Source organism: Lissotriton vulgaris, chromosome 1_1 (assembly GCF_964263255.1).
Source record: "Lissotriton vulgaris chromosome 1_1, aLisVul1.2, whole genome shotgun sequence".
Classification (NCBI taxonomy): Eukaryota; Metazoa; Chordata; class Amphibia; order Caudata; family Salamandridae; genus Lissotriton; species Lissotriton vulgaris.
This window is the reverse complement of record NC_141685.1, coordinates 1,245,558,721-1,245,581,530: the sequence shown is the minus strand read 5'-3', so window position 1 is coordinate 1,245,581,530 and position 22,810 is coordinate 1,245,558,721. Positions and strand designations below refer to the sequence as shown.

Genomic DNA, 22,810 nt, shown 5'->3' with positions numbered 1-22,810 from the left:
CAATAAAAATATGTGTAAAAAAATGAAGGGACCACGTAGGTGAATGAAGACAAAGGAGGAAACACTGTATGGCAGATGGGAGGGGAGTAAGGTTCTTGGGAGGTACTAAGTTGGAACTATTGAAACAGGTGGAAAGAAAGGAGATTCTGGAAGGGGACAGCAGTCTGTGGCAAGAAGGAAAAGCAGAGGTCTTTGGCATTCATGGAGAGTCAGAACATATTGGAGTAATATGGTTGGTCCAGAGAGCAATACTGGGGGAACTAGGGATAACTGGAACTAGGAACCAGTATGGGGCACTCTGTGAGAGCAGTAAAGGAGGCGATCAGTGGCAGATCAGAAGGAAAAGGCAGCCTGTAGCTCCTGGGAAGAGTCTAGTGGTGTAGGAACTACAAAGGATGGATCATAGGTGGGTGGTCTCTAACACAACACACATCACCTACATTGCCAGTTTCCACAGGACCAGCAGGACTTCTCTTCTTTCACATTAACAATCATCTAGACCAGGAATGCAGTTCTTTCATGCACCATAATCCACTAGAACAGCATTGCTGTCTTATCTCACACACCATTATGGTTGCCAAGTGGCCCATGCGATCTCAAGGGCTGCAGTTCAGTTGGGTGGCATATCCTGCGGGTGAGGAACATCATCAGTGGTTGTTTGGCATGAAGGTGTAGAGGAGCTGGGTGGCAAAATGTGTCCCATTGGATGGTTGTGGCCTGATTGGTGTGTTGTGGTCTGTCCCTGGTTTATTGAAAGGTTTGTATATCAGGTTTGTTTATTGACTGGATGGTGCTGATGGCCTATTCCTTCCGGATGGGCCTGAAATTCCTGGTGGTCAGTCATTGTCAAATGGCTATGTAGACCCTTTTCGCATGATATGTTGAGGGGAGGGTTGGGGGGCCATGGAGTGAAAAGGGGTTCCTTGCCCGTTTTAGAGACCATCTCGGTTGGTGGTTGTTTAAGATTTGGGTGCTCGTGTCTGCCACTTTGGGGAGAGGGGATGATCCTGTCGACCCGCCGACCTGTCTGTCTTTTTGCATCGTAGTGGCCTGCCACCTCCGACTTTCTTCTAGGTTGTGGTAGAACTTGAAGATTATACCGTTACCCAGGGCTCAAATTCCACTCGACCGCTTGCATATGCAAGCTAAATTTAATGAGGTTGAGCTGCTTTTAGGTCCTACACGCCCTTTTTGGCAAGTCGGAAGACAAACTAACTTTTGTCCTCTCTCTGTGAAAATGGAGCACATGTGACAAGATAAAATTTAAAGGCATTGTTATTGCTCACAAAGGTAATGAGCAATAAAGATGCCTTTAAATCTTGTTATCTTGTCACATTTGCTCCGCTTTCAGAGAGTGAATTCAAGTAGGTTGGAGTTAGGTCATGGAGATTTTACAAGGTACCAGTCCTGCAGGACTAGTACAATTGTTTTGTATTTTTCGAGCCCTGCCGTTACCTCATAACTAACTCCCAAAACCGGTTTCCCTGAATGCACAATTGGAAGGGACTTGGGCCCTTTGGACGATGCCAACTGGAGAAAGGGTCTAGTAGTGCCCCACAATTTCAGCTACTCTCAGACTGGTGCAATTTAAATGTCTGCACAGAACTTAACTCACCACCAATTTCCTATGGAGAATGGGTCAGGCTCAGTCCCCCAGATGCACTTGATGTGGGGCGGAGGTAGAGGACTTCTTTCAAGTGGTATGCTTGTGCCTCTGGATAGCAACATATTGACACACAATCATTGGCACCCTGTGCACAGTTTTGGGAAGACCCATAGCATTTTAAATTAAGATGATATTACTGTGTATACCTGATAAAACCAGTGCCACAAAACAAGGGGTGCATGTACTTTGTTGAGCTTTGTTGAGCTTTGGTGCACTTCTTGTCAAGAGAGATTTTGTTAAATGTTGGATATCCGTGCCCACAGCAATGTCACAGACATGGTTAAGAAGTTTGGACTGGAGCATGAAAATGGAGGAACCAGTATCTCAATCACAGGGATCCCCAAATAAATACAAAACCATGGCAGCCCTGGAGTGAACATTTTCAATTGGATATGGCATGATGACACAGACTTATACATTATGTGGGACGCTGGTGGTCTTGCCAAGCTGTTAACATTCACTTTCAAGTGTAACTGTCCATTTTGTTTACTGTTACTGAGAAAATCAATAAAAAACATTTTCATTAAAACAAATCTTTGATTGAAAATTCTCAATAGGGTTGATGCAGTAAACACCCTGTGTGATAAATTGCTAAACTCGTGACTTCGAGAGACAATGCAGGTAAAGTTACAGTTTTCTTGTGGCACTTTAATTAAGCTAACCCAGATCAAACATTTACTATGAAACTAACCTTGATGATAATTGTAATAAATTGCCCGATACCTGTTTTGTAAGCTGTTCAAGCGATAAGTTAATAAAGCCAAAAATAAATGATCTTTTTATTTAAAATATTTCAATACTAGAACTCGGCCCTGCGATATGGAATGCTGTGAGCTATGGATTATCTTAGTGGCTTCAAGCAAATCATTTAAAAAAGCAGGTCATTATCCTGTATTTCACTTACAAGCTAATTACAGCTAAATTGAGATGTTGGTACTCAGCTGTTAGAAATATGTGAACCATTGAAGCATAATTAGGATATTACGTCTACGCAAAGATCTTAATTAACGTTGACATAATAACTTTTCGTATGAGGTAGATAGTTTTAGACTGGAAAACTCAGAAATGTTCTTTTGAAAAAAAGCAAAAATGTGCTAAACGGTTAGTTGAGAAATAGGTTTATTTATATGTTGTTGACCATTTCCCTTTTTTAAATATAAAATATATATATACGTTTTGGTTGCAGTACTCTTTCCAGTTTCCTCCCTATCAATCGTTACTTTCCCTGCTCAGAAAAGTAAACACATTGTGTCCAGGCCAATCGAGCAGAATTCCCAGATTTCAGGTGATACACTACACAAAGACCGTCAGAGGTTGTCCCTTCTTTGCTGTGATTCAGGCACATATAGAAGCAGATTCGTCACTCTCCGATGGGTGACTCCTGCAAGACACAGTGGATTTCATGAAACAGTGGACGGTCTTTGGTTTCTCGTCTCCAGCAGCTGAGCATTAACTTGTATGTACCATCTGGGCAGATGGTCGGCTGTGGAAGGTAAATCTTAAAAATACAAAAAAGAAAAATTAGTTATGAGAAGAACAAACTTATTGTAATATCTATTTTGAATATCATGAACTCTCATGAAAAATGCGCAAACTGGAAATGGTACTTACCTTGTAAAAAGATACTTCTGGTTGACGATCTATCTTTCTTCATATTCTGTACTTTGCTAATTTCCCAAGCACCAGACTAGATGTGCCAACTCTTGCAATAGCCCCTCAGTGTTGAACAGTGGTGCAACATGGCTGAAAGCTCCAGTCTTAGTTCTACCTAGGATAGGACACCACAGAGCCGTATGACACCACTGTAAACAATCACACCAGTTCCTGTTTTTTTTCCACGTGCTTAGGTGAATATATAAAACTGACTAAACTGATAATAATGGCAGCATACAGATCGATAAAACCAATCACCAGAATAGGGATGAAGAAGAGCCAGTGAGGAATCTGTGGGTAGACAAAGTATCCACCAGAATGATCACTGCCATACTTAAATCGCTTTTTCTTTTGATGGGTAATTCTTCCAGGATATTCAATCAATACCAAATTAGAACCTCGAAAGAGGTACTACATCAAACCAAAAAAGTCTTGTAGCACAGACCTAGTAAAATGACTGTTTTTACTAACGTCAGATTCAAAGCAGTAGTGCCTAGTGAAGGTGTGGAATGAAGCCCACGTCACAGCCAGACAAACATCCAGAATGGGAACACCCCTGAACGGCACTGAGGTAGCATCCTTCAGAATTTTCCTCACGTGTGCAGTATTATCCTTCATGGCAAAGCATAGATCAACTTAATGTAGAGGACAATCCAGCCGGAAATCATCCTCATTCTTGGTACAGCAAAGCTAAGAAATTGCTGATCGTCAACACAAAGGTTCTGAGTCCTGCCTGTGGGAAAGCTCAGAGTCCTATGAGGGTCTAAGCAATGCAGCCTTTTCTTTTCCTCGATAAAAGGCGGAGGAAGGAAGAGGAGTGGTACGGTGTAGTATCGCGCTGTATACGTTCTAGTGTTCAGCATGTTGTAACACACACTGATCAGCCAGATGACCCTAAGAATAAAAGGGGCCGAGCGCACATGTTCTGGGCCAGTTATCCAAGTATCACACTGTGTCTGCGTCCATCATTCTAAGAGTATGAGGGCCTGAGGCCCAAATACCACAGTACAGTAGTTAAATCTATTGACATGAAACAAGTAGAAGGGTACCATGATAGCATACTTTTCAGCATGCAAAAGGCCAGGCGTTCTAGTACCTGAAGGACTGTCAAAGTTGGAAGACAAACCCTGCAAAACCTGAAACTTAGACACCAAGAGTTACCAAGGGAGGAAGAGAAAGGGCTGCACCTTGACAACATTGCAAGAAGTACAGTGATAAGGAACACCGCCTCCAATATAAGTTTCTTCAAAAAGCAACACATGTTAAACATGAATAAAATCAGCACCAAGTCAAGATTTTTTTTTTACGCTTACTGTATGGAGGAGGTTGAAACATATGGGTCAGACCCTTTGGAAAAGTCATCAAAACAGGTTATTTGAACTAGGAAGGCGGATCTACGAAACAAAGAAAAGCAGATAGAAATGTTTTTATGGTTCTTAGAGCACAGCCTTGCCTGGCAAAAGAAAACACAGACCGCACAACATAAGACTACAGTGCCTTGAACTGGTCAATTTAACCTCATCATACCAGCTCACAAAACATGACCAGTCCTAATTAACATAATTTGTTGGGGACCTCTGCTGGCAAATCAGATGTAATTGGTTTGCTCCTTTCAGTCTCCAAGTACAAAGGTAGAGACTAGCAGGTCAAATGATGTAGCTGTTCCTCCCACTTCAATAAAATTGCACACCCTAAAGGCCTAGTCCAAGGCAATCACTACACTACACTACACTGTGAGCTTCCTCAGACTCAGCAGAATCTTAAGAATGTGTGATATCACACAGTGCAATTTGAAACCCCTTCTCACGTGGAACACACTCCCCAGAGCCCTTTCAAGGGATACTTTAGAATGCAGGTCAGTGGATAGTGTGTGTTTTCGTGCGTGTCGAAATGGTCCACCTGGAATACACCACAAAGGGCAAAGATTGAGCGAACCATTTCCTGATGGAGACTCCATATGTGATTGGCAAGATGACACCTGCTTTGGTCGTCGGCTCACACATTCAGAGATCCAGACAGGCTTTTCATCGACAGCAAAATATTGAGTCTATGCTCAGCATCATAACTTCAGTGCATATAAGCTCAGGTGATGAGAGCCCTCTGTAAGATACCGCTAACCCCCTCCCTTCCCAGTCTCTTTGATGTACCACATCAGAGTTTTATTTTTATAGCTTTATGTATTGGTTTTTAGTGCCTACAGAATTATGCAGTTCAATGCATGCCTAGTTGTGTTGCAGGCAAAGTGCATGCATATCGATCATAAATGCCTAAACAAACCAAAGCTCAGTGAACTAACAGTAATATCTAACATCTGCAGTAAATTACGACAACATCATAGTTTATGATAAGTGTCATCAATCAGACTTACATTTCCTAGGTGACATATTGCGCTTAACACATAGCTCCTAAACAGGCAATTTCCGACCGGCACATCTCACAGGGTATCATGCCTGGTGCGGATTATCAAGCAGATATACCATCAATGGGGCCCATATGTCTCTGTGCCTGGAGGCCAGCTGTAGTTTATTCGCGTAGGCAGTGCTTAATTTATAAACAATGAAGTGCAGGTGCTCACATTTTTTTCGGAGACCACACCCACTTTCCTGACTCCACCCTCTTCTCTGCTGGCCCGCCCACTTGTTCTATTGGCTCCACCCACAAACTCAACTGGCACTGCTGAAAGCCAGATGTAATACTGGATCTGAATTTCAGCAAGAGAACCTTGCTCAAGTATGGTTTTGATAGGAGTTTACGCTGCCCTGCGAAAAAAATCATATAGTACACTTGAATGAACCATTTATCACTTCAAGTGGCCAAAGGGGTTTGGATCATAAATAGTTGAGTATTTGTTACTATTACTCACTCCCGAGCAAAATATGTGCATTTATTAAAATTCAAAATAGTAAAAAAAAATAGAACTAAACTGGCGTTTCCAAATGTAGTTCTGTATCACAGACAAGACGGAGATTACAAAAGAGCAGTGGCGACTGGTGACATTTGAAAGTGGTGAGGTGTAAAATGATTGTCATACTGCACCGCAGCGAGCGAGCGTACCGAACAACCTAAGGGGGGTTCTCTCCCTGAGAACATTTTGAAAAAAGAGTCAACAAATGGTGCATTTTAAAGCAAATTTGAGAAAGCAGGAAGGTTAATAAAGCAATTGTGAAAGTGCAGTTATTACATTAATAAAGAGATGTCACATAACATAAGTAGCTGCGTATTCAAGCTTTCTTTCTCCCCATAGTCCAGCAGGGTCTTGATACAAGACATATAAGAGAAAAATCAGTGTGGTCCTCGACCAGTAAGACACTCATATTTTGTTGGTAAGAAGTCAAAAGATTGGTCAAATTGAAAACCTGAAATGCAATATGCAATCCAACAATTTGCAAGTACATCTCATCTATGTTCAACAAGCCATGTTTTACTCATGATGGTATTTGTGAATCACCAAAGAAACTGAGCCACTGCAATCAAAATCAACCAAAGTTGTGGCTCAAGGTTACATATTGGCAGAAACCGTATAAAACAGAAACAGACTAAATAACTATGAAAGTGACACATAAATATTGACCATGCAACTCAAACTCAGATAATAAAGATCAAATTCACTGCCAAAGTAGGCCTCCCACGTGTCATTTCATGTGGGCTAAGTGCAGTCTACAATGGATGACTTGCCAAAGCAAATTAACATTCTCTCATATCTAAAAATTCCTGTAGCAGACAAAATTTTAAGTTACCCCAAAGCGGGACAAGATTTTACATTCCAACATTCAATAGTATGTTCCAGTGTCTGATTGTAGTAGAGATAACTGTGTACGTATACTCATACCTATATCTGTCATACTTCCTATGTCCCTCTTTTTCTCTCTCTAGCTCAACATACTCGTTATACCCCTCTCTCTTTCTGCCCCACTCTCTCATTCTGGCTCTGCTTAGCTCCTGTTTCACCCCATCCCTCTCGTTCTCTCTAACAATCCATCGCTTCTCTCTCCCACACACACTTTCTCTCTCTCTCACTCTCTCTCTTCTCTCTCATTCTGGCTCTTCACCTTTCTTTCAATTTTGCTTCATCTCTCTTGCTTTACTTATCAATCTATTCTCTCTCTTATGGCATCAATTACATCCAGGTTAGTTCCATTACACACCAGGCATGACATTTTGGTTTACAGGTGCGTTCTGTGTCTCTTTTCTCTTTGCTTTCCATTGACTTTATCTCCAAGTATCTATATTCTCTCTTTCTATGCCTGTATCTCTTTCTGTTGTTTTATCTCTATCTACATCCCTATTTCTGTAGGTCTGTCTTTCTCTTCTTTGCACCTTCTTTCACTCTCTGTGTCTGTCTCTTGATTTCTCTCAACTGTCTCTAGCAGTTTACCCCTTCCTCTCAAAAATGTGAGAAATAAATTGTTTCACCCACTGTTTTTTTCTCCCCCTACCACAACACCCTGATGTCGGTGGTGCTTTTTGTGTATGTATGTGCGCTTGTATGCAGTATTTCTACGGGTGAAGAATGTATGTGTGCCTGCATGTGCTGCCGATTTGTGCCTGCATGTGTGTTGAATTGGTGCAAGTGGCATTTACAGCTGCTTTAAGTTCAAGTTCAAGTTCCAAAATTTGTATAGCGCACTACTCACCCAGAGGGTCTCCAGGACGCTTGAGGGAGGGAGGTGATTTACTTATCGAATATCCAGGTTTTTAGTTGCTTTCTGAAAGAGAGGTGGTTCTGAGTGAGGCGAAGGTGGGTAGGGAGGGAATTCCAGGTTTTGGCCGCTAAGTAGGAGAAGGATCTTCCTCCCATGGTGGATCTGTGGATGCGCGGAATTGCGGCGAGGGCTTGATTGGATGATCGTAGTTGGCGGGAAGGGGTGTAGAAGGAAAGACGCGTGTTGAGGCATTCGGGTCCTAGGTCGTAGAGGGCTTTGTGAGCGTGGGTGAGGAGACGGAACGTTATTCTCTTGTTGACAGGGAGCCAATGGAGGTCTTTCAGGTGGCCAGAAATGTGAGCATACCGAGGGATGTCCAATATGAGTCTGGCTGAGGCGTTTTGGATGCGTTGGAGTTTTTTCTGTAGTTTGGCTGTGGTTCCGGCGTAAAGGGTGTTGCCGTAATCCAATCGGCTTGTGATCAGTGCGTGGGTGACCGTCTTTCTTGTTTCGGTGGGGATCCAACGGAAGATTTTTTTGAGCCTACGTAGGATGTTGAAGCAAGATGATGAGACGGCGTTGACTTGTCTGGTCATTGAGAGGGAGGAGTCCAGGATGAAGCCCAGGTTACGTGCGTGGTCCGTAGGTATGGGTGCGGTTCTGAGGGCCGGAGGCCACCATGAGTCGTCCCAGGCAGAGGGGGATGGCCCTAAGATGAGGACTTCTGTTTTGTCCGAGTTTAGTTTTAAACGGCTGTTCTTCATCCACTCGGCTACTTCTTTCATTCCTTCGTGTAAGTTGGTTTTGGTGGTGTTTGGGTCTTTGGTAAGGGAGAGGATCAGCTGGGTGTCGTCTGCATAGGAGATGATGTTGAGGTTGTGTTGGCGTGCGATAGAAGCGAGGGGACTCATGTATACGTTGAAGAGGGTGGGACTGAGTGATGATCCTTGTGGTACGCCGCAGATGACTTCGGTGGCCTCTGATTTGAAAGGGGGAAGGCGGACTCTCTGGGTTCTTCCGGTGAGGAACAATATGATCCAGTCCAATGCCTTTCCTTGTACTCCGATGTCGCTGAGGCGTTGTATGAGGGTGCTATGACAGACTGTGTCGAAGGCTGCGGAGAGGTCAAGTAAGATGAAAGCAACTTTTTCTCCGTTGTCCAGTAGTGTTCGGATGTCATCTGTTGCTGCGATGAGGGCGGTTTCTGTGCTGTGTTTGGCTCGGAAGCCGGATTGAGAGGAGTCTAGGCATTTATTGGATTCGAGGAAGGCGGCAAGCTGACTGTTGACGGCTGTCTCGATGACTTTGGCGGGGAATGGGAGGAGCGAGATGGGGCGGTAGTTCTTAAGTTCGGTTGGGTCAGCCGTGGGTTTCTTCAAAAGGGCGCTGAGTTCTTTCCAGTTTTCCGGGAAGGTGGCGGAGTTGAGGGAGCAGTTGATGACGTCTCGGAGATGTGGTGCGATGATGGAGTCTGCTTTGTTGAAGATGTGGTGGGGGCAAGGGTTGGTTGGCGATCCTGAGTGGATGGAATTCATCAGGCGGATGGTGTCTTCAGTGGTGATTGGGTTCCAGGCGCAAAGATTGTTAGAGGGGGGTTTAGGTTCGGAGGTGGGTGGAGTGGGCTGGTCTTCGGACTGGTTTTGAAAGCTGTTATGTATTTCGGCGATTTTGTTGTGGAAGAATGATGATAGAGAGTCGCAGAGGTCTTGGGAGGGGGTGATGTCGTTAGTGCCTGCGGAGGAGTTAGTGAATTCTTTGACGATGTTGAATAGTTCCTTGCTGTTTTGGGCATTGTTGTCAAGTCGATCCTTGAATGCTGATTTCTTGGTGGATTGGATCAGTTGGTGGTGTTTGCCGGTGGCGCTCTTGAAGGTGGCTAGGTTGTCAGTGGCAGGGTTTTTTCTCCAAGTTTTCTCGAGAATCCGACAGAACTTCTTGGATTTCTTAAGGTCATCGTTGAACCAGGTGGCTTTTTTGTTACCTTGCTTGATTAGATGGTTTTTCAAGGGTGCTAGTTCGTCTGCGCTGTGGGTGATCCATTGTGTGAGGTTGGTGGAAGCTAGGTTTGGGTCCGACGAATTGGCAGGGGGGTTTTGTTGAAGCGACGTGAAGAGCTGGTCGGAGGTGATTTTGTTCCAGTTTCTTCGGGGAATAGGTTGTGGGGGGTTATGGGTCGTGGATTTTTTGTAGTGGAAGTGAACGCAGCTGTGGTCCGTCCAGTGGAGAGCTGTGGTGTGATCGAAGGAGATGTGCTTGCTGGAGGTGAAGATAGGGTCAAGCGTGTGTCCGGCAGAGTGGGTGGGGTTGTCAACGAGTTGTTTGAGTCCGAGATTGGCCAGGTTTCTCCAGAAGGGTGGTGGTGTTGTTGTCGTTTTTCTTATCCAGGTGGAAGTTGAGGTCTCCCAGTAGAATGTAGTTCTCGGATGGGAGGGCATGTGGGCTGATGAAGTCAGCGATGTCTTCACTTAATTGTGAGCGGGGTCTGTAGATAAGGGTGCCTCTGAGTGTGGTTTTGGGGTCGGTGTGAATCTGGAAGTGAAGGTGTTCGGCGGTAGCGAGGTTATCGTCAGAGCTGGTCGTGATGCGGATGGTGTTCTTATGGACGATAGCGATGCCTCCTCCTGTTTGGTTGATGCGGTCCTTTCGGATGATCTTGTAGGTGTCCGGGATGGCTATGGCGATGTCGGGGGCTGATGAGGCGTTCATCCATGTTTCGTAAGGAAGGCGACGTCCGGCGATGTAGTGTCAAGTAGGTTCCAGAGTTCGATGGAGTGTCTGTGGATTGAGCGGGTGTTGAGCAGGATGCACTTCAGGTGGTTAGTGTCGGAGCTCTGTTTGGAGTTAGTGGATTTTGTGTGGGTTCCGATGCATTCGAGCTTGCAGGAGTGGCAGGTGAAGGGTCCATGTGTGTGACCTGGGGCGGCTTGGTAGCAGTTTGGTGGGCGGCCGGGGTTAAGGGCAGAGAGGGTTGCGGCGTCGTAGGTAATGCGGGTGGAATGGCATTTGCAGGGAGCAGGGGGTCTGGCGCTGGGCGTGGTCCAGGCGTGGACGCGCGTTGACGGGCTTACCTTTGGCGCACCTTCGGCGCGCATGGGGCGCGACAGCTGCGCGTGAACGTCTCTATTTTGTTTGTGAGTTCATGGGAGTCTATGCTTCTTTTCATGTATGTCCTGTGTACACGCAGTTGTCTTAGTGCATTTATTTTTGCATGCATGCTGTATATGACTTTACTTTCATACGTTAACGTTTTTTTCCCATCATGCTCAGCTGCCGCCTGTAATGTACAGATCCTCTCTTACAGCGATGTCTTTGTGCGCTGCTGTTACTCAGCAAAGCTCCCAGCTCTGGCCCCTGTAATGGTTGCTCCCCGCTATGGAGCAACCATTACAGGGGAGAAGTGTGGCTCAGGGGTTAGAGGCGGCAGACTCGGAAGCTGAGATCGGCCCTGGACCAGGGTTCAATTCCCCGCCTCGGTGGGTCTTGGGCTAAAAATTCCACGGACTCGATAATTCTCGCTCCGGTGCCTTCTCAACTCACGGGTTCACACTCTGCGACTCTGGGCAATAGCTTGCTTAATCTCCACAACGGCCCCTCGCGGCGGGATGCCTGGCTTTCACCTTGTGGGATACCCTGCCGGGGTTATCTCACAGGGGAATACCAGGACGGGTTCCCTAAGCAAGCGCCGGGACACCCACTGCGGGTAGCTGTGCGCTATATAAGCACAAATACATTTACATTTACATTTACATTCTATGCTGTCTACTTCTTGTTGTGTCGACTGTGCTGTCGTCACTTCACATCAGCTTTGCTAGCGCCATGCACAGGCACCCTATAATCTGTGCCCTCGATCGATGCTAAATACCACGTCAATGCTGGGAGGCGGGCTGAGAGAAATGGAGGGAACGCTCTGTGTGAAACATTGAAGGGGCGCATGAGGCCGGAATAATGTGTAAGGTGATAATAACCCTGTGTGAGGAGCAGGAGTTGGACTGGGGGCATAACAGCTGCCTCTGCAGGGACTGGCGCAGGGCAGGAGGGTTGTAAAACACCAGCCCCCCACCCCCCAACACCCCAGGCGGGCCTCAGTTCAGCCGAAGACCAATGAATATTTGTAACTTATAAATATTAATTGGTCTTCGGCTGAACTGAGGCCCGAACATTTGAACACAGGCTCCTTGTCCTAGTCTGTAGGGATGGCCGTTATTTTCCTTTACACCACTCTGAGTTGGGCGTGGAACAGCAGTTGAAGGAGATGGATGCTTGACATTTTTTTGGTGGGGGGAAATGATGTTCTGATCATAGGGACCCAGGCATTACACAAACAGGCCCTCTCAGGACCCAGAAGAGAAGCAAGAAGTTTCGAAGCATGGTTTAATGCATGAACACAGACCAACAACAAAAATGCCCACATTACACAAAGACGTACTGCCTGATGTGCGTGCAAACAGTCAAATGGGCCCCAATGTAGAACGAAAATGAAACCTATATTTCTCGGAGCACCTAGAACCGACAAACCTACAAGAAACCCACCAGGGCTTAGAGATGGCTGAGTGCGCGCGCACAGAGACAGAAGTCCTGAACCAAGCAAGTTTCTGGGGCACAGCAGGCAATGTGGAGGAGTTGTAGAGCGAGGTCGGCAGCCTGTGGGGCCTGCTGGGATTCCGGGTAGAGCTCAACCGTCGAGCCATAAAAGTCGGGGCCACTCTAAATCTTTAAGTGAATTGCCGTAAGTAAACGTTGCTGTGGAGAAAGCATCTCTGGTACACGAAATGTGTCTCCTTTTTATTCAGAAAAGTTGTGCCTGGTTGTGATCTGGTGCTGCACACTTCACGACACGCTCCCGCTTGCCGGTGTGTGTGTGCTTCCTGATAAGGCGGCGTGGCGGTGGAATTTAAAAAAGGTTACGCACGCACGCTGCCGCCCCGCCTGTTGCAGCCACACATGACGAAATCCAACCCAATCTGGGGCCCGCCACCCACCGCAAAAGAAAATGAAGGCATGGATAAATGGCTCAGCTCTTCACGGGGAGACACTGAGAGTGCGGATCTTATGAACACTGAACATTCGATTCTATTCATTTTTTGACTCAAGCTGTTGATGTGAGTTGGCAGTGGCAATCTGGTATAGACCCTGCCTTGATAAATAAGTGCCTGTGCTAAGCACCGGAAAGCACCGGCACAGATTAAGCCCTGCGCGTAGGTATTCAATTAGTTCCTGCAGTATACTAGCTCTTTCAGCCATTGTGTTAGCGTGGGAGTCGTCGTCCCTCTCCAATGCTTCGCCACCAGCTGCTTCGCCAGTAATGTGGAGACAACCACAATTCCCCTATTGCAGGGTTTTAACGGTTTGGTCAACCCCAGCAAACAGATGTTTGGGGTACCGTTCAGTTTCCAGCACCATTTGTGTTAGGCTCTCCGTTACCTTAACCCAGAAGGCATAGATAGTTTTACATTCCCAGGCCAGATGTACGAAATCGGCCGACTCATTCCCACAGCGCAAATCTGATCGTAGCCTAAATCTCTGTAGCTTGGCTGGTGTATAGTGCATTTGGTGCAAGAATTTAAAATGTATTATGCGGAGGTTGCATTTGGCCATGAGCCGTCCTGTTAGCGCACAGCAAGCAACCCATTCCTCCCAGGATAATGGAGTGGCTATCCTACTGTTCCACCTGTCTAGTGCTGGCAAGCTAGTCGCTTCGCTCTCGGTGTGAGAGGTATTGTATAGCTTGGTTATTAGACCTTTACTGCTTGCAGTGGTCAAGACCACATGTAGCGCTGTAAGCGACGTTGGTTCAGTTGGGAACTCAGGGTACAGTGCTCTGACTGCCGTGTGCAGCCTGGTGTATGTGAACCCTAGCATTGCCGTGAATGGTCGCCTGGCGGAGAAGGTCTCCAGCGTCAGAAACTGCCCATTACTATACATATCCCCCAGTGTGGTGATGCCTGCTGCGTCGATAATCGACAGTGCCCCCCGTTCTTGAGTTACAGATATGTCAGGGTGTGCTGCAATGGGCATTGCTGGTACATATAGGAGTATTCTACCTGCCCGGTCCCCTAAATCTCTCCAGGCCCTGGAGGTGCAGGCGGTAGTGTTCATAACCTTCTTGCTACTAATGGATTTGCTGTGTAGTACCATGGCAGTCAGCAGAGTGGGATGGCAGCATCAGCCTCCACTGCTAAGTATGGGAGGTAGTGCTGTGGTAAATGCCAGTAATGCGCAAATTGCGCTTGCGAAAATAGGTAGTATAAGCGCAAGTGCGGTGCCTCAACCCCCCCAAACCCCCCCTATATGGCAGGGTCAGAAGGTCCCAACTGCATCTCAGCTGTTTACCCGCCCATACCAGATGTATTAAGCAGGTGTTTAGCGCTTAAAATATTACTATGTTTAATACAATAGGGATATTCACAAAGAAGTACAAGAATTTGGGGAGTATCGTCATTTTTGCAACTGCTATTCTGTCAACTAGAGAGAGAGGGAGTCGTGTCCATCTGGCCACCTAGTCCGTTAATTTTGTCACCGCCTGCCCATATTCATATTAATCACCATCTCTGTGCCATTATGCACCCATATACCCAAATATTTCACCGGGTCCCGGGTCCAAGCCAGGGGAAAGTCCGATTTGTGACTGGCTGTGGACTGCGCACAGAAGAGATTTGTCAGAATTAATTCAGGAGCCAGAAAACCCCTCAAAGCGTAAATATTTGTGCAGCAACGGCCCTAGGTTTGTCTCAGGGTCCCTCACATATAACAGCATATCATCAAAGTATAGTGATATAGCTAATGGTCTTTGCCGGAAGCCCAAAGCCGCTTGGATGTGTCTCTGCATGGTCTTGCACGCCAGGGGCTTGAGGGCTACCGAGAACAACATGGGGGAGAGGGGGCATCCCTATCTGGTTCCGTTGTGTATTTCTATGAGTAAAGTAAATGTTATTGTACAGTTAATTAAACCCATTAAAAATATCCATCTAACTACACATTTTCATACTAAAATTACATATCATGACTCATCGCCATTGTGGGGGTTCAAGAGTAAAAAAACACTATAACATAAGAAAGATAAAAGCTTTTAAAATGCAGCTAATGGCAGATTTCACAAGATGGCGGCGGAGTAGGACGTGCTTTGAGTCCCCTCCGGCGCCGGGCCCTGCAAAGCATTGAATAGCACTATCCCCGGGCTTATCTGCGAGCCTTCGGACGCCCCTGCATCCCCTGGGGGCAGTGCCTGGTGGTTGGCCGCGGTCAGGCAGCGGTGGAGCACGAAATCGGCGCCGGACTGGAGAGGCGTCCCGCGAGGCTGGTCGGCGGAGCAGCAAGGCCGCAGGGCATTGCGGACAACCAGCGGTGAGAGGAGAGCTGAGGCGGTCTGGGGGAGCAGCTGGCCCCGGCGGCTGAGGAGGAGGCCCCCAGGTGATGGCAGTGGCCCCCGGTGTCGGAGCGGATGCGGGCCTGAGTGGAGCGGTGGCGGTGACTCCCGGCCAGCAGCCTACGCAACTCCGAGGCTTGCGGCCTAGTGGCGGACGGTGAGCCCGGCGCCGCCGGGGGCCGCATTTGAGCGCCGGTGGGTGGAGGCCCCGCACGAGGTACTTCGGCGACTCCTGGAGGAGAGCGGGGGGGCACGGCTGACAGAGGTGGGGACCCCGACTTCCAGCCTCGCGACCCACGCACACGCGGGGCCGGTATACTAACTGCCACGAGGGAGGAGGAACGAGTGCTGTGGCTTCTCGTGGGCCTGGGCCCCTGGCGTCTGGGGGTGCTGATGATGGCGAATCGCACCGGGCCTCTCTGAAACCGAGGTAGAGGGGTGGGGGACGCGCGCGCACCGCGGAGAGTCCCAGAGCCACGTGGAGGCGGCCGACGGTCCGGTCGGGGCCTTGGGGTGCGCTTGGTTACACCCCTCCTGTGGACGACTCAAGCTTGCAATTGGAGCACCGCACTGTGGAGGTGGAGGCCGGAGTGGGGCTGTGGTGATCGGTGGTACGGCCTCGAGGGGGGCAACGTGTGCGGCCTCTGGAAAGCAACCACTAGCTGTGAAGTAGTAGTGGCCTGAGCTGGTGTTCCCGGGTGGAGTTGAGGCTCTTTGGCCGCTGTGCCTTCTACCTAGCCCTACCCTCTGCAGCCACATCGGCGACGGACTGCACGACCATTGGGAGGTTGCTAAACTGTCCGGTTGGCGACGCTCGGGTCTGGGAAGGAGTGTGGCCGCCTCGGCGGAGTTCCACCCCAACGGAAGAGAGAGCCTTTGCATTGACCTCCAGACGGAATAGGGGGGCTGCGATGTCCTCCGTGCTGCGCAAGGGGAAGCCTGGCAAGGATGGCCAAGGTAAGGGCTCCCAGCAACCGGCGTCCCCTGGCGCCAGCTCTTCGCCCAGGAAGTCGGATGATGAAGCTCCAGCAACCAAGGCTTTCATGTCGGAACTCTTCGCGTCCATAAAGGAGGATATCTCAGAACTCCGTGCACAACTGGCATCTGATCTCCGCGAAGTGCGTAGGGACGTGGACAGAATCGGCGAGCGTGTGGCTACCTTAGAGGATCACGACCTGAGCATGGCAAATGATGTCCACCAATTGCAGCAGGACGTGCTTCGGCTCACGGAGCAGAACCTGGACCTGCAATCCCACGCGGAAGACTTGGAGAACCGCTCCCGTAGGAACAACATCCGCATACGGGCGGTATCGTGGGATGGCGAAGCAGGCGACCTACGGGGCTATGTGCAGGCGCTCTTCCTGCAGGTTCTGGGCGAGGAGGATTTGCATGAGATCCGAATGGACAGATTCCACAGAGTAGGCCTTCCTCGGCGGGGTGGAGGGCCGCCTCCTGACATCCTAGTCTGCGTGCATGACTTCCAGTTGAATGAGCGGATCCTCCGAAAAGCGCGGGACATTACATCCCTGCAGTTCCGTGAGCACCGGCCCCAACTTTATCAGGACCTGGCGGCAACAACTCTTCAGAAGCGACGCGAATTTCGTCCTGTGACTGCCTTCCTGCATGAGCATAACATTCCCTACTCGTGGGGTCATACTTTCCGCATTGTCTTCAGGTGGCAGAATAAGCTGGTGCAGATCCGTTCTCTTCAGGTGGCGAAAGAGCTTCTGGGCATCGAGGATACGACCCCTGCATCTGCAGCTGGCAGCCCTTCATCGCGGAGACGGCGTCGATCCTCCTCTTGGCACAGAGTGGGGTCGGAGACGGATCGAGTGCGGCCTGATAGCACGACTAGTCTGCTGGAGAGGGGGGAGGCGGTGGCGTCAGTCGCTTCAGCAACATTGATGTCATCCCAGCAGAGTTCCGGGGCAGCCTGATCTTCGGGCTGATGGCCAGATGGCGCCGGAGGGGCACAGGAACTCAGGCCCGTGGGTATGGTTGTACTTTTTGAGAAGACACCCCGGGCCGTGGCCTTGGGAGACCCATCTGTGGTTTCCCGCCCCCTTCCGGGGACTGTTCTAAGGTCTACTTCCCTCTGGGACTGATAAGTACTTTTTTCTTGTTTATTTGCTTGTTGAGGGGGGTGGGGGGGTCTGGGGGTGGATTGCGCGGGGGGGGGAGTTGGGGCTTGGGGTCGGGGTGGGTAGGGGGGTGGTGGCGACCAAGGGAAGCGGCGGTCAAAGTGGTCACATACTGGTACTTGACACCAGCCAGACTGAACAAAGGGAACCCTGACCGAAGTCTGATGTGCTGGCGGGGCTGTAACGAAGAGGGTACATTGACTCATCTACTTTGGAACTGTAAGAAACTGATGGAAGACTGGGTCGCCATTCTAGACAACATCGACAGACAATTTGCGACCGAAATTCACTGATTTTCCGCCTACACACTTCGGGGGCTCCCTAACCCACTCACATACCCTCTGAAGTCGATAAGGGGGAAACAGATCGACCTGGTGTTGGGAGCAGCTGTCCAACATATCCTCTCCCTATGGGGCACACGGACCTGACCGACCCACACAGGTTGGTTACATAAATTATGATATCTCCTAGGCATGGAACGCATTCAAGCCACTCTAACCAACTTCAGACTCATTCAGAACCACCTGGCGTCCCTTATTGTCCCTGTTAGCATTAGAAATGAATGAAGTGACATGCCCAAAATACCATTGCCTCCTTCGGCTCACCGATGCACAATCCACGATTGCGGTTACCCAATCTTCTCATTAATCGACGACCCATAAAAAGGGTTCTTAAGAGGCGATCACCCAGCACACGGTTCAGGGGTGGGGGGGGGTGGGTTGTACTTTTTATAATGCTTGGACGGGACATTCCCATGTTATAGAAACAGTAATTGCCCCGATCTTCCACGAAAGACTTACCGGGGCTCATACTTGTTTGTGTGGGTCTGGCTTGTATGGCGGGGAGGCACTTCTGAAGACGAGATACGGGAATGTCCGATGTAAGCAATGTTCTTTCTCATATGCTTGAAAATCAATAAAACAAAGTTAACCATACAAAAAAGAATCTAAGATGTCAAGAATATGCTGGATACCCATGAGCGACTTTGAGAGTAGGAGGGTATCATCGGCAAACATCATCGCTGGGACCTTACCAGAAACTTGCCTTGGGGCATCATTGTCCTTCACTTCCCTGAGCTGCTGTTTGAGTCCGTTGATGAAGAGGCAGAACAGGTAGGAGCAAGCACGCAGCCTTGCTGCACTTTCTTACCAACAGGAAAGCGAGGTGTTAATTTGCCGTTTTTCCCAAACCTTACTTGGCAAAGTTGTTTTCATGAAGCCTTACTAAGATACTGAGGAGGTAAGGTGGAATCCTCAAGTCTCTAAGCAAATCCCAGAGTTTGATCCTGGGAACAAGATCTAAAGCCGACTTCAGATCTACTCATATTAAATAGAGGCTGCCACTCTATATGGCCACTGTTTTCCAGTACAGGAGTTGAAGCCTGAATAGCTGGTCAACAGTGGAAGTGTTCTTTATGAAGCCGGCTTGATATGGACTCAGGATGTCTTCTTCTTCTATCCATGCCTGTAGGCGGTCAAGAAGTACTCTGGCAAAATGTTTCTGGGATACGTCAATTAGGCTAATCGGCCTATAGTTAGTAGGTAGGAGGGGACAGCCTTTTTTAAAGACTGGAACAATTTCTGCCCCACGCCAGGTCTCAGGGGGATTCATCCCATTCATAATTGCATTAAATAGGGACCATAAATATGGTCCCCATGCTTTCTGTTCCTCCCGAAAAAGATACCCTGGTATTTTGTCTTTGCCAGGTGCTTTATTGCTAGAGAGCTTCTTAATGGCATGTAGGACTTCAGACAGGGTGTTCTTTGTGGCAACCTCCTCAGAATACATGGAGGATGTTGGCAAGGGATCATCATTTATGGTTGTAGGTGCCTTGATATTATACAGAGAGCGGAAGTGATTCTCCCAAGCTTCGGACAATATATTTGGTGTAATGGCTGGCCTCCCTTGGTTGTTGCCTGCACTAACTAATGCCCAAAAGGACTTCAAATCTTTGTTAGTTAGCTCACTTTTAAGTGTTTCTCACCTTTCCAGTTCCCAGTTCTTTTTTTCCAATTGGATGGTCTCTTTATACAGTGCCCATATTAGTTTGGTTCCATTCCTGTCCTTTGCCTTAACATCGTCCAGTAGGACCTGTTTGGCATTTCGGCATTTTAGGTTGAACCATTTGCATTTATGCTGGGCTTTGGCCCTCCTTGGAACCACTGGGTGGAATGTATCTTCCATTTTTGTTGTTCTCACTAGATGTATTTTTGCACCTTCCTCAGTGGCTACAGGGTAGCCCTTTGCACCTGCAAGTTCCCCCATTTTTATAAGTATTGGGGTTGCCAACTGATAGACCTTGGCCATCTTATTAGGTGTTTGTTTAATCTGCGACCACCTAGCTCTCCTTCTGTTGTTAGTTACTATTAATCCAACATTCCTAGGTATGGTCTTAAAATTGGTAGTAGTGTATCCCAGATTTAGCACCTTCAATTCCAAGGCCAGGGCATTATGATCACTACCCTGCCTCATTATGACACCAAAATCATGAACCTTTTACCAGTCTAATTTCTACCAGAATATAGTCCAACAGAGACTCTTGGCCTACTCTATTAAAAGTTAGCTGCTCCGGAATATCTGATATTGTTCTACCATTGCACGCTCTTAATGAATGGGGTAGTGTAATTGAGCTAGTGTCAAGACTTGTTTAGCTGCTATTCAACATGGTGGAAAAAACCCTAAAAACACGTTAAGAGGTCAAACGCGATGTAGACACTCGCGTTTGAAAAGACGTCATGTGGTACCAGTAATCTTTCTCAAGCGGTGTTTGATTGAACTCCAAAGTAGCAGTACACACATGGCAGAGGAAGTAGGACGAGGCAGAGTTCGAAGTTGCCGGTCTAGTGCTTCTCAGCTCGCGACTGATGTTGCAGGTGAGGTGCGCGTTCCATTAACGAACTGCGCACTTCAACTGAAGTCGTTCGCGGAGTCAGAGTGAAATCCTGGAAGTTCCGAAATTTCAGAGAAGCTTTCTAATTTCTTCAATCTAAAGGTATTTCAGTATTCGCATGCGCAACGTGGGACAACAAAGTAAGAATCTTCAACCTCATTTCTAGACTGTATTTTGAACTGCATTCGACGCAACCTGGCGTCTTCAATTCAAGAGGTTAACGAGTGACGTAACTCGTTTGCCAGAAGTTGTCTTCTTTCTTTTATAGCTTACTCATAGTTAGGGGTTTTGAATCCATACGGAACTGCAGAACTTATGTTGGTGAACTACGGAACTTTTTGTTTATGGCTTAAGTTACAGAGCTTCCCTCAACTCTGTCAGGTACACATTCTATAATAAGAGATACCATAGAGTCACGTCAAGTAATTCATGAGAACTAATGGTACTGTGTTTTACATAGGTCATAAGAAACCCGAGTTCAGTTGAAAATTAATGAGAGAGAAGCAAATGCCTAAGGTCCAAGGGTAAGCGTTATGATAGTATGGAACATGAATTCGAAAGTTGGTTAGAAATGTATGTGTATTAATTAGGGTTCCCTTACAGGTGTTACCAGAAGACCCAGAGGACCAATTCGACGAGTGTATACTATCGCTCGGAGGCAGTCTCTCTTTTCTTTTGTTATTTTATCCACTTCCCCTTTCCCTTCCGTTTTAGTGGTTACCTGGACATTGTATTGTCGGTGGCTCCTGAGGCGGAGGGGCGTTGGGACTAGCGTAGACTCCTGTGGATTCATCAGGCCTTCGTGACAGCTAGTCGGTATTGCCAGCGGCGACCAAGCTTTAATGGGTTGGATTTGTGGGTCCGGGATATGCCAGTAAGAAACTTCTTTACTAGGGGTGGTGTTGCTCGGGTCAATGAGCTGTTCGAATTGACAGTTAAAGTCACCCCCTTTGATCAGCCATACCGTTGGATCCAGGGTGGAGATAAAGAAGCCCAAGTGGTCCATGGTGGTAGATTCTGAACTGGTGGCAACTGGTCGGGAGTAGACATTGATAAAAGCCATTTTTGTCTTTGTAGGTAAGGTAAGTAGGACACACTGAATGTCGTTTGTGGGGGTGGATATCGGCTCAGCTCTACAACCCAAATGTGAGCCTACCTAGATGGATAGGCCCCTGATGATCTACCCCTTCCCCCAAAGGCTGCTGGGATGGTAAATGATGCAACGCCTACCCTCCGATGATTCTCCCTAGCCCAGGTTTCCTGAAACATGCATATGTCCTGTTTATCTACAAAAAGTCCCCAATCAGGACAGGCTAGTTTGATTTCAAGCCCAGCAACATTCCAGGATAGAACTCTCAGCGTGCTGCCTCAATCACTTTCCCTTTCAGGAACCTCATTTGCACTGCTAGTGGAAATTCGAGCGTCCCTCACTCCGGCTATGTGATCAGTATCTAAAGACCTCAAGCAGACGTCCACTCTGGCAGTTTCAGTCGAAATGATATCTTTAAAAGTGCCAGGTAGTCTGCCTGCTTGTACCCCAGCCACTTGTTGGCCGGTGATCTGCGAAAATTCCGGTTTGTGTTCCTTACTTGGTGCCCACTGCACTCCTCCAGTTTGATATCTAACCCCTTTTCCTCCGACCACCAGGAGTCAGACTTGCCTCGTGTCAATCTACCTCTTCCAGGATTCCAAATCTGTTATTTACTGGTACATTGTATTGTAGAGGCCTGAGGGGGGCATCCCACCTACCCTCTGTTGGAGGTCTTGATTGGCAGCTTAGGGTGTTAGGGGTAGTACGGCACCTATACATCAATCGATGTTGAATATAGAAAAAGTCCAGTGGGTCTGATTCCTGTTACTGAGTCCCGGTGACGTGTGGTTTGGCTGAGTAAGTGGCTCACAGTTTTAGGATTTTTAAAATTTACAATGACACAGTCTCCCTGTTCGTTTTTTTTTACCAATTTCCCACCCAACCTATTCTGCGGACCGTTAGAATTTCCACTGCCCTACAGTAGTCAAACTGCCTATGTTTTGCTAGCCAGTGAAGGCACTTATTTCTGAGATCAAATTGAGTTTCCCTCTGATTGGTAGCAATTTCAGGGACACCAGTCAATATAATTACATACGGGGAGCTGTCAGGGGGCAGATTTATGGTTTGCAAATTTGCTATTTCTAGGTTATCATCGGGACGTTCTGCCAGGCCCTGCATGCTCAACATCCCGTTGAGCCCGAGTTGAGGCCGACTGGATTTATCCCTACCTATTTGGGAGGGAACTACCTTGTTACCACCATTCTCATGATATGTACTCATGCCTGGCTGTTGGTCGGCAGCATGCTGATACCCTACCTCTTGAGTTGTGGTGGAACTCAACCCACCCGGAGATTTTGCATCAGAAATGTCTGCCTAGCATCCAATGTCGGTCCCTCTTACTGTTATGAGGAGATGAGTTTTTC

The 22,810-nt window shown here is 47.8% G+C and overlaps 1 protein-coding gene across 1 annotated transcript in view; it reads right to left on the bottom strand.

Moving 5' to 3' along the window:
* Positions 1-2,767: 2,767 nt before the first annotated feature.
* The window catches only part of DDR2 (discoidin domain receptor tyrosine kinase 2), a 631,189-nt gene continuing 611,146 nt past the window's right edge, over positions 2,768-22,810 (bottom strand). Inside the window, exon 17 of the mRNA XM_086964525.1 lies at positions 2,768-3,164. Within this exon, the coding sequence (XP_086820651.1) occupies positions 3,027-3,164 (138 nt within the window). The 3' untranslated portion in view covers positions 2,768-3,026. The remainder of the gene's footprint in view (positions 3,165-22,810) is intronic.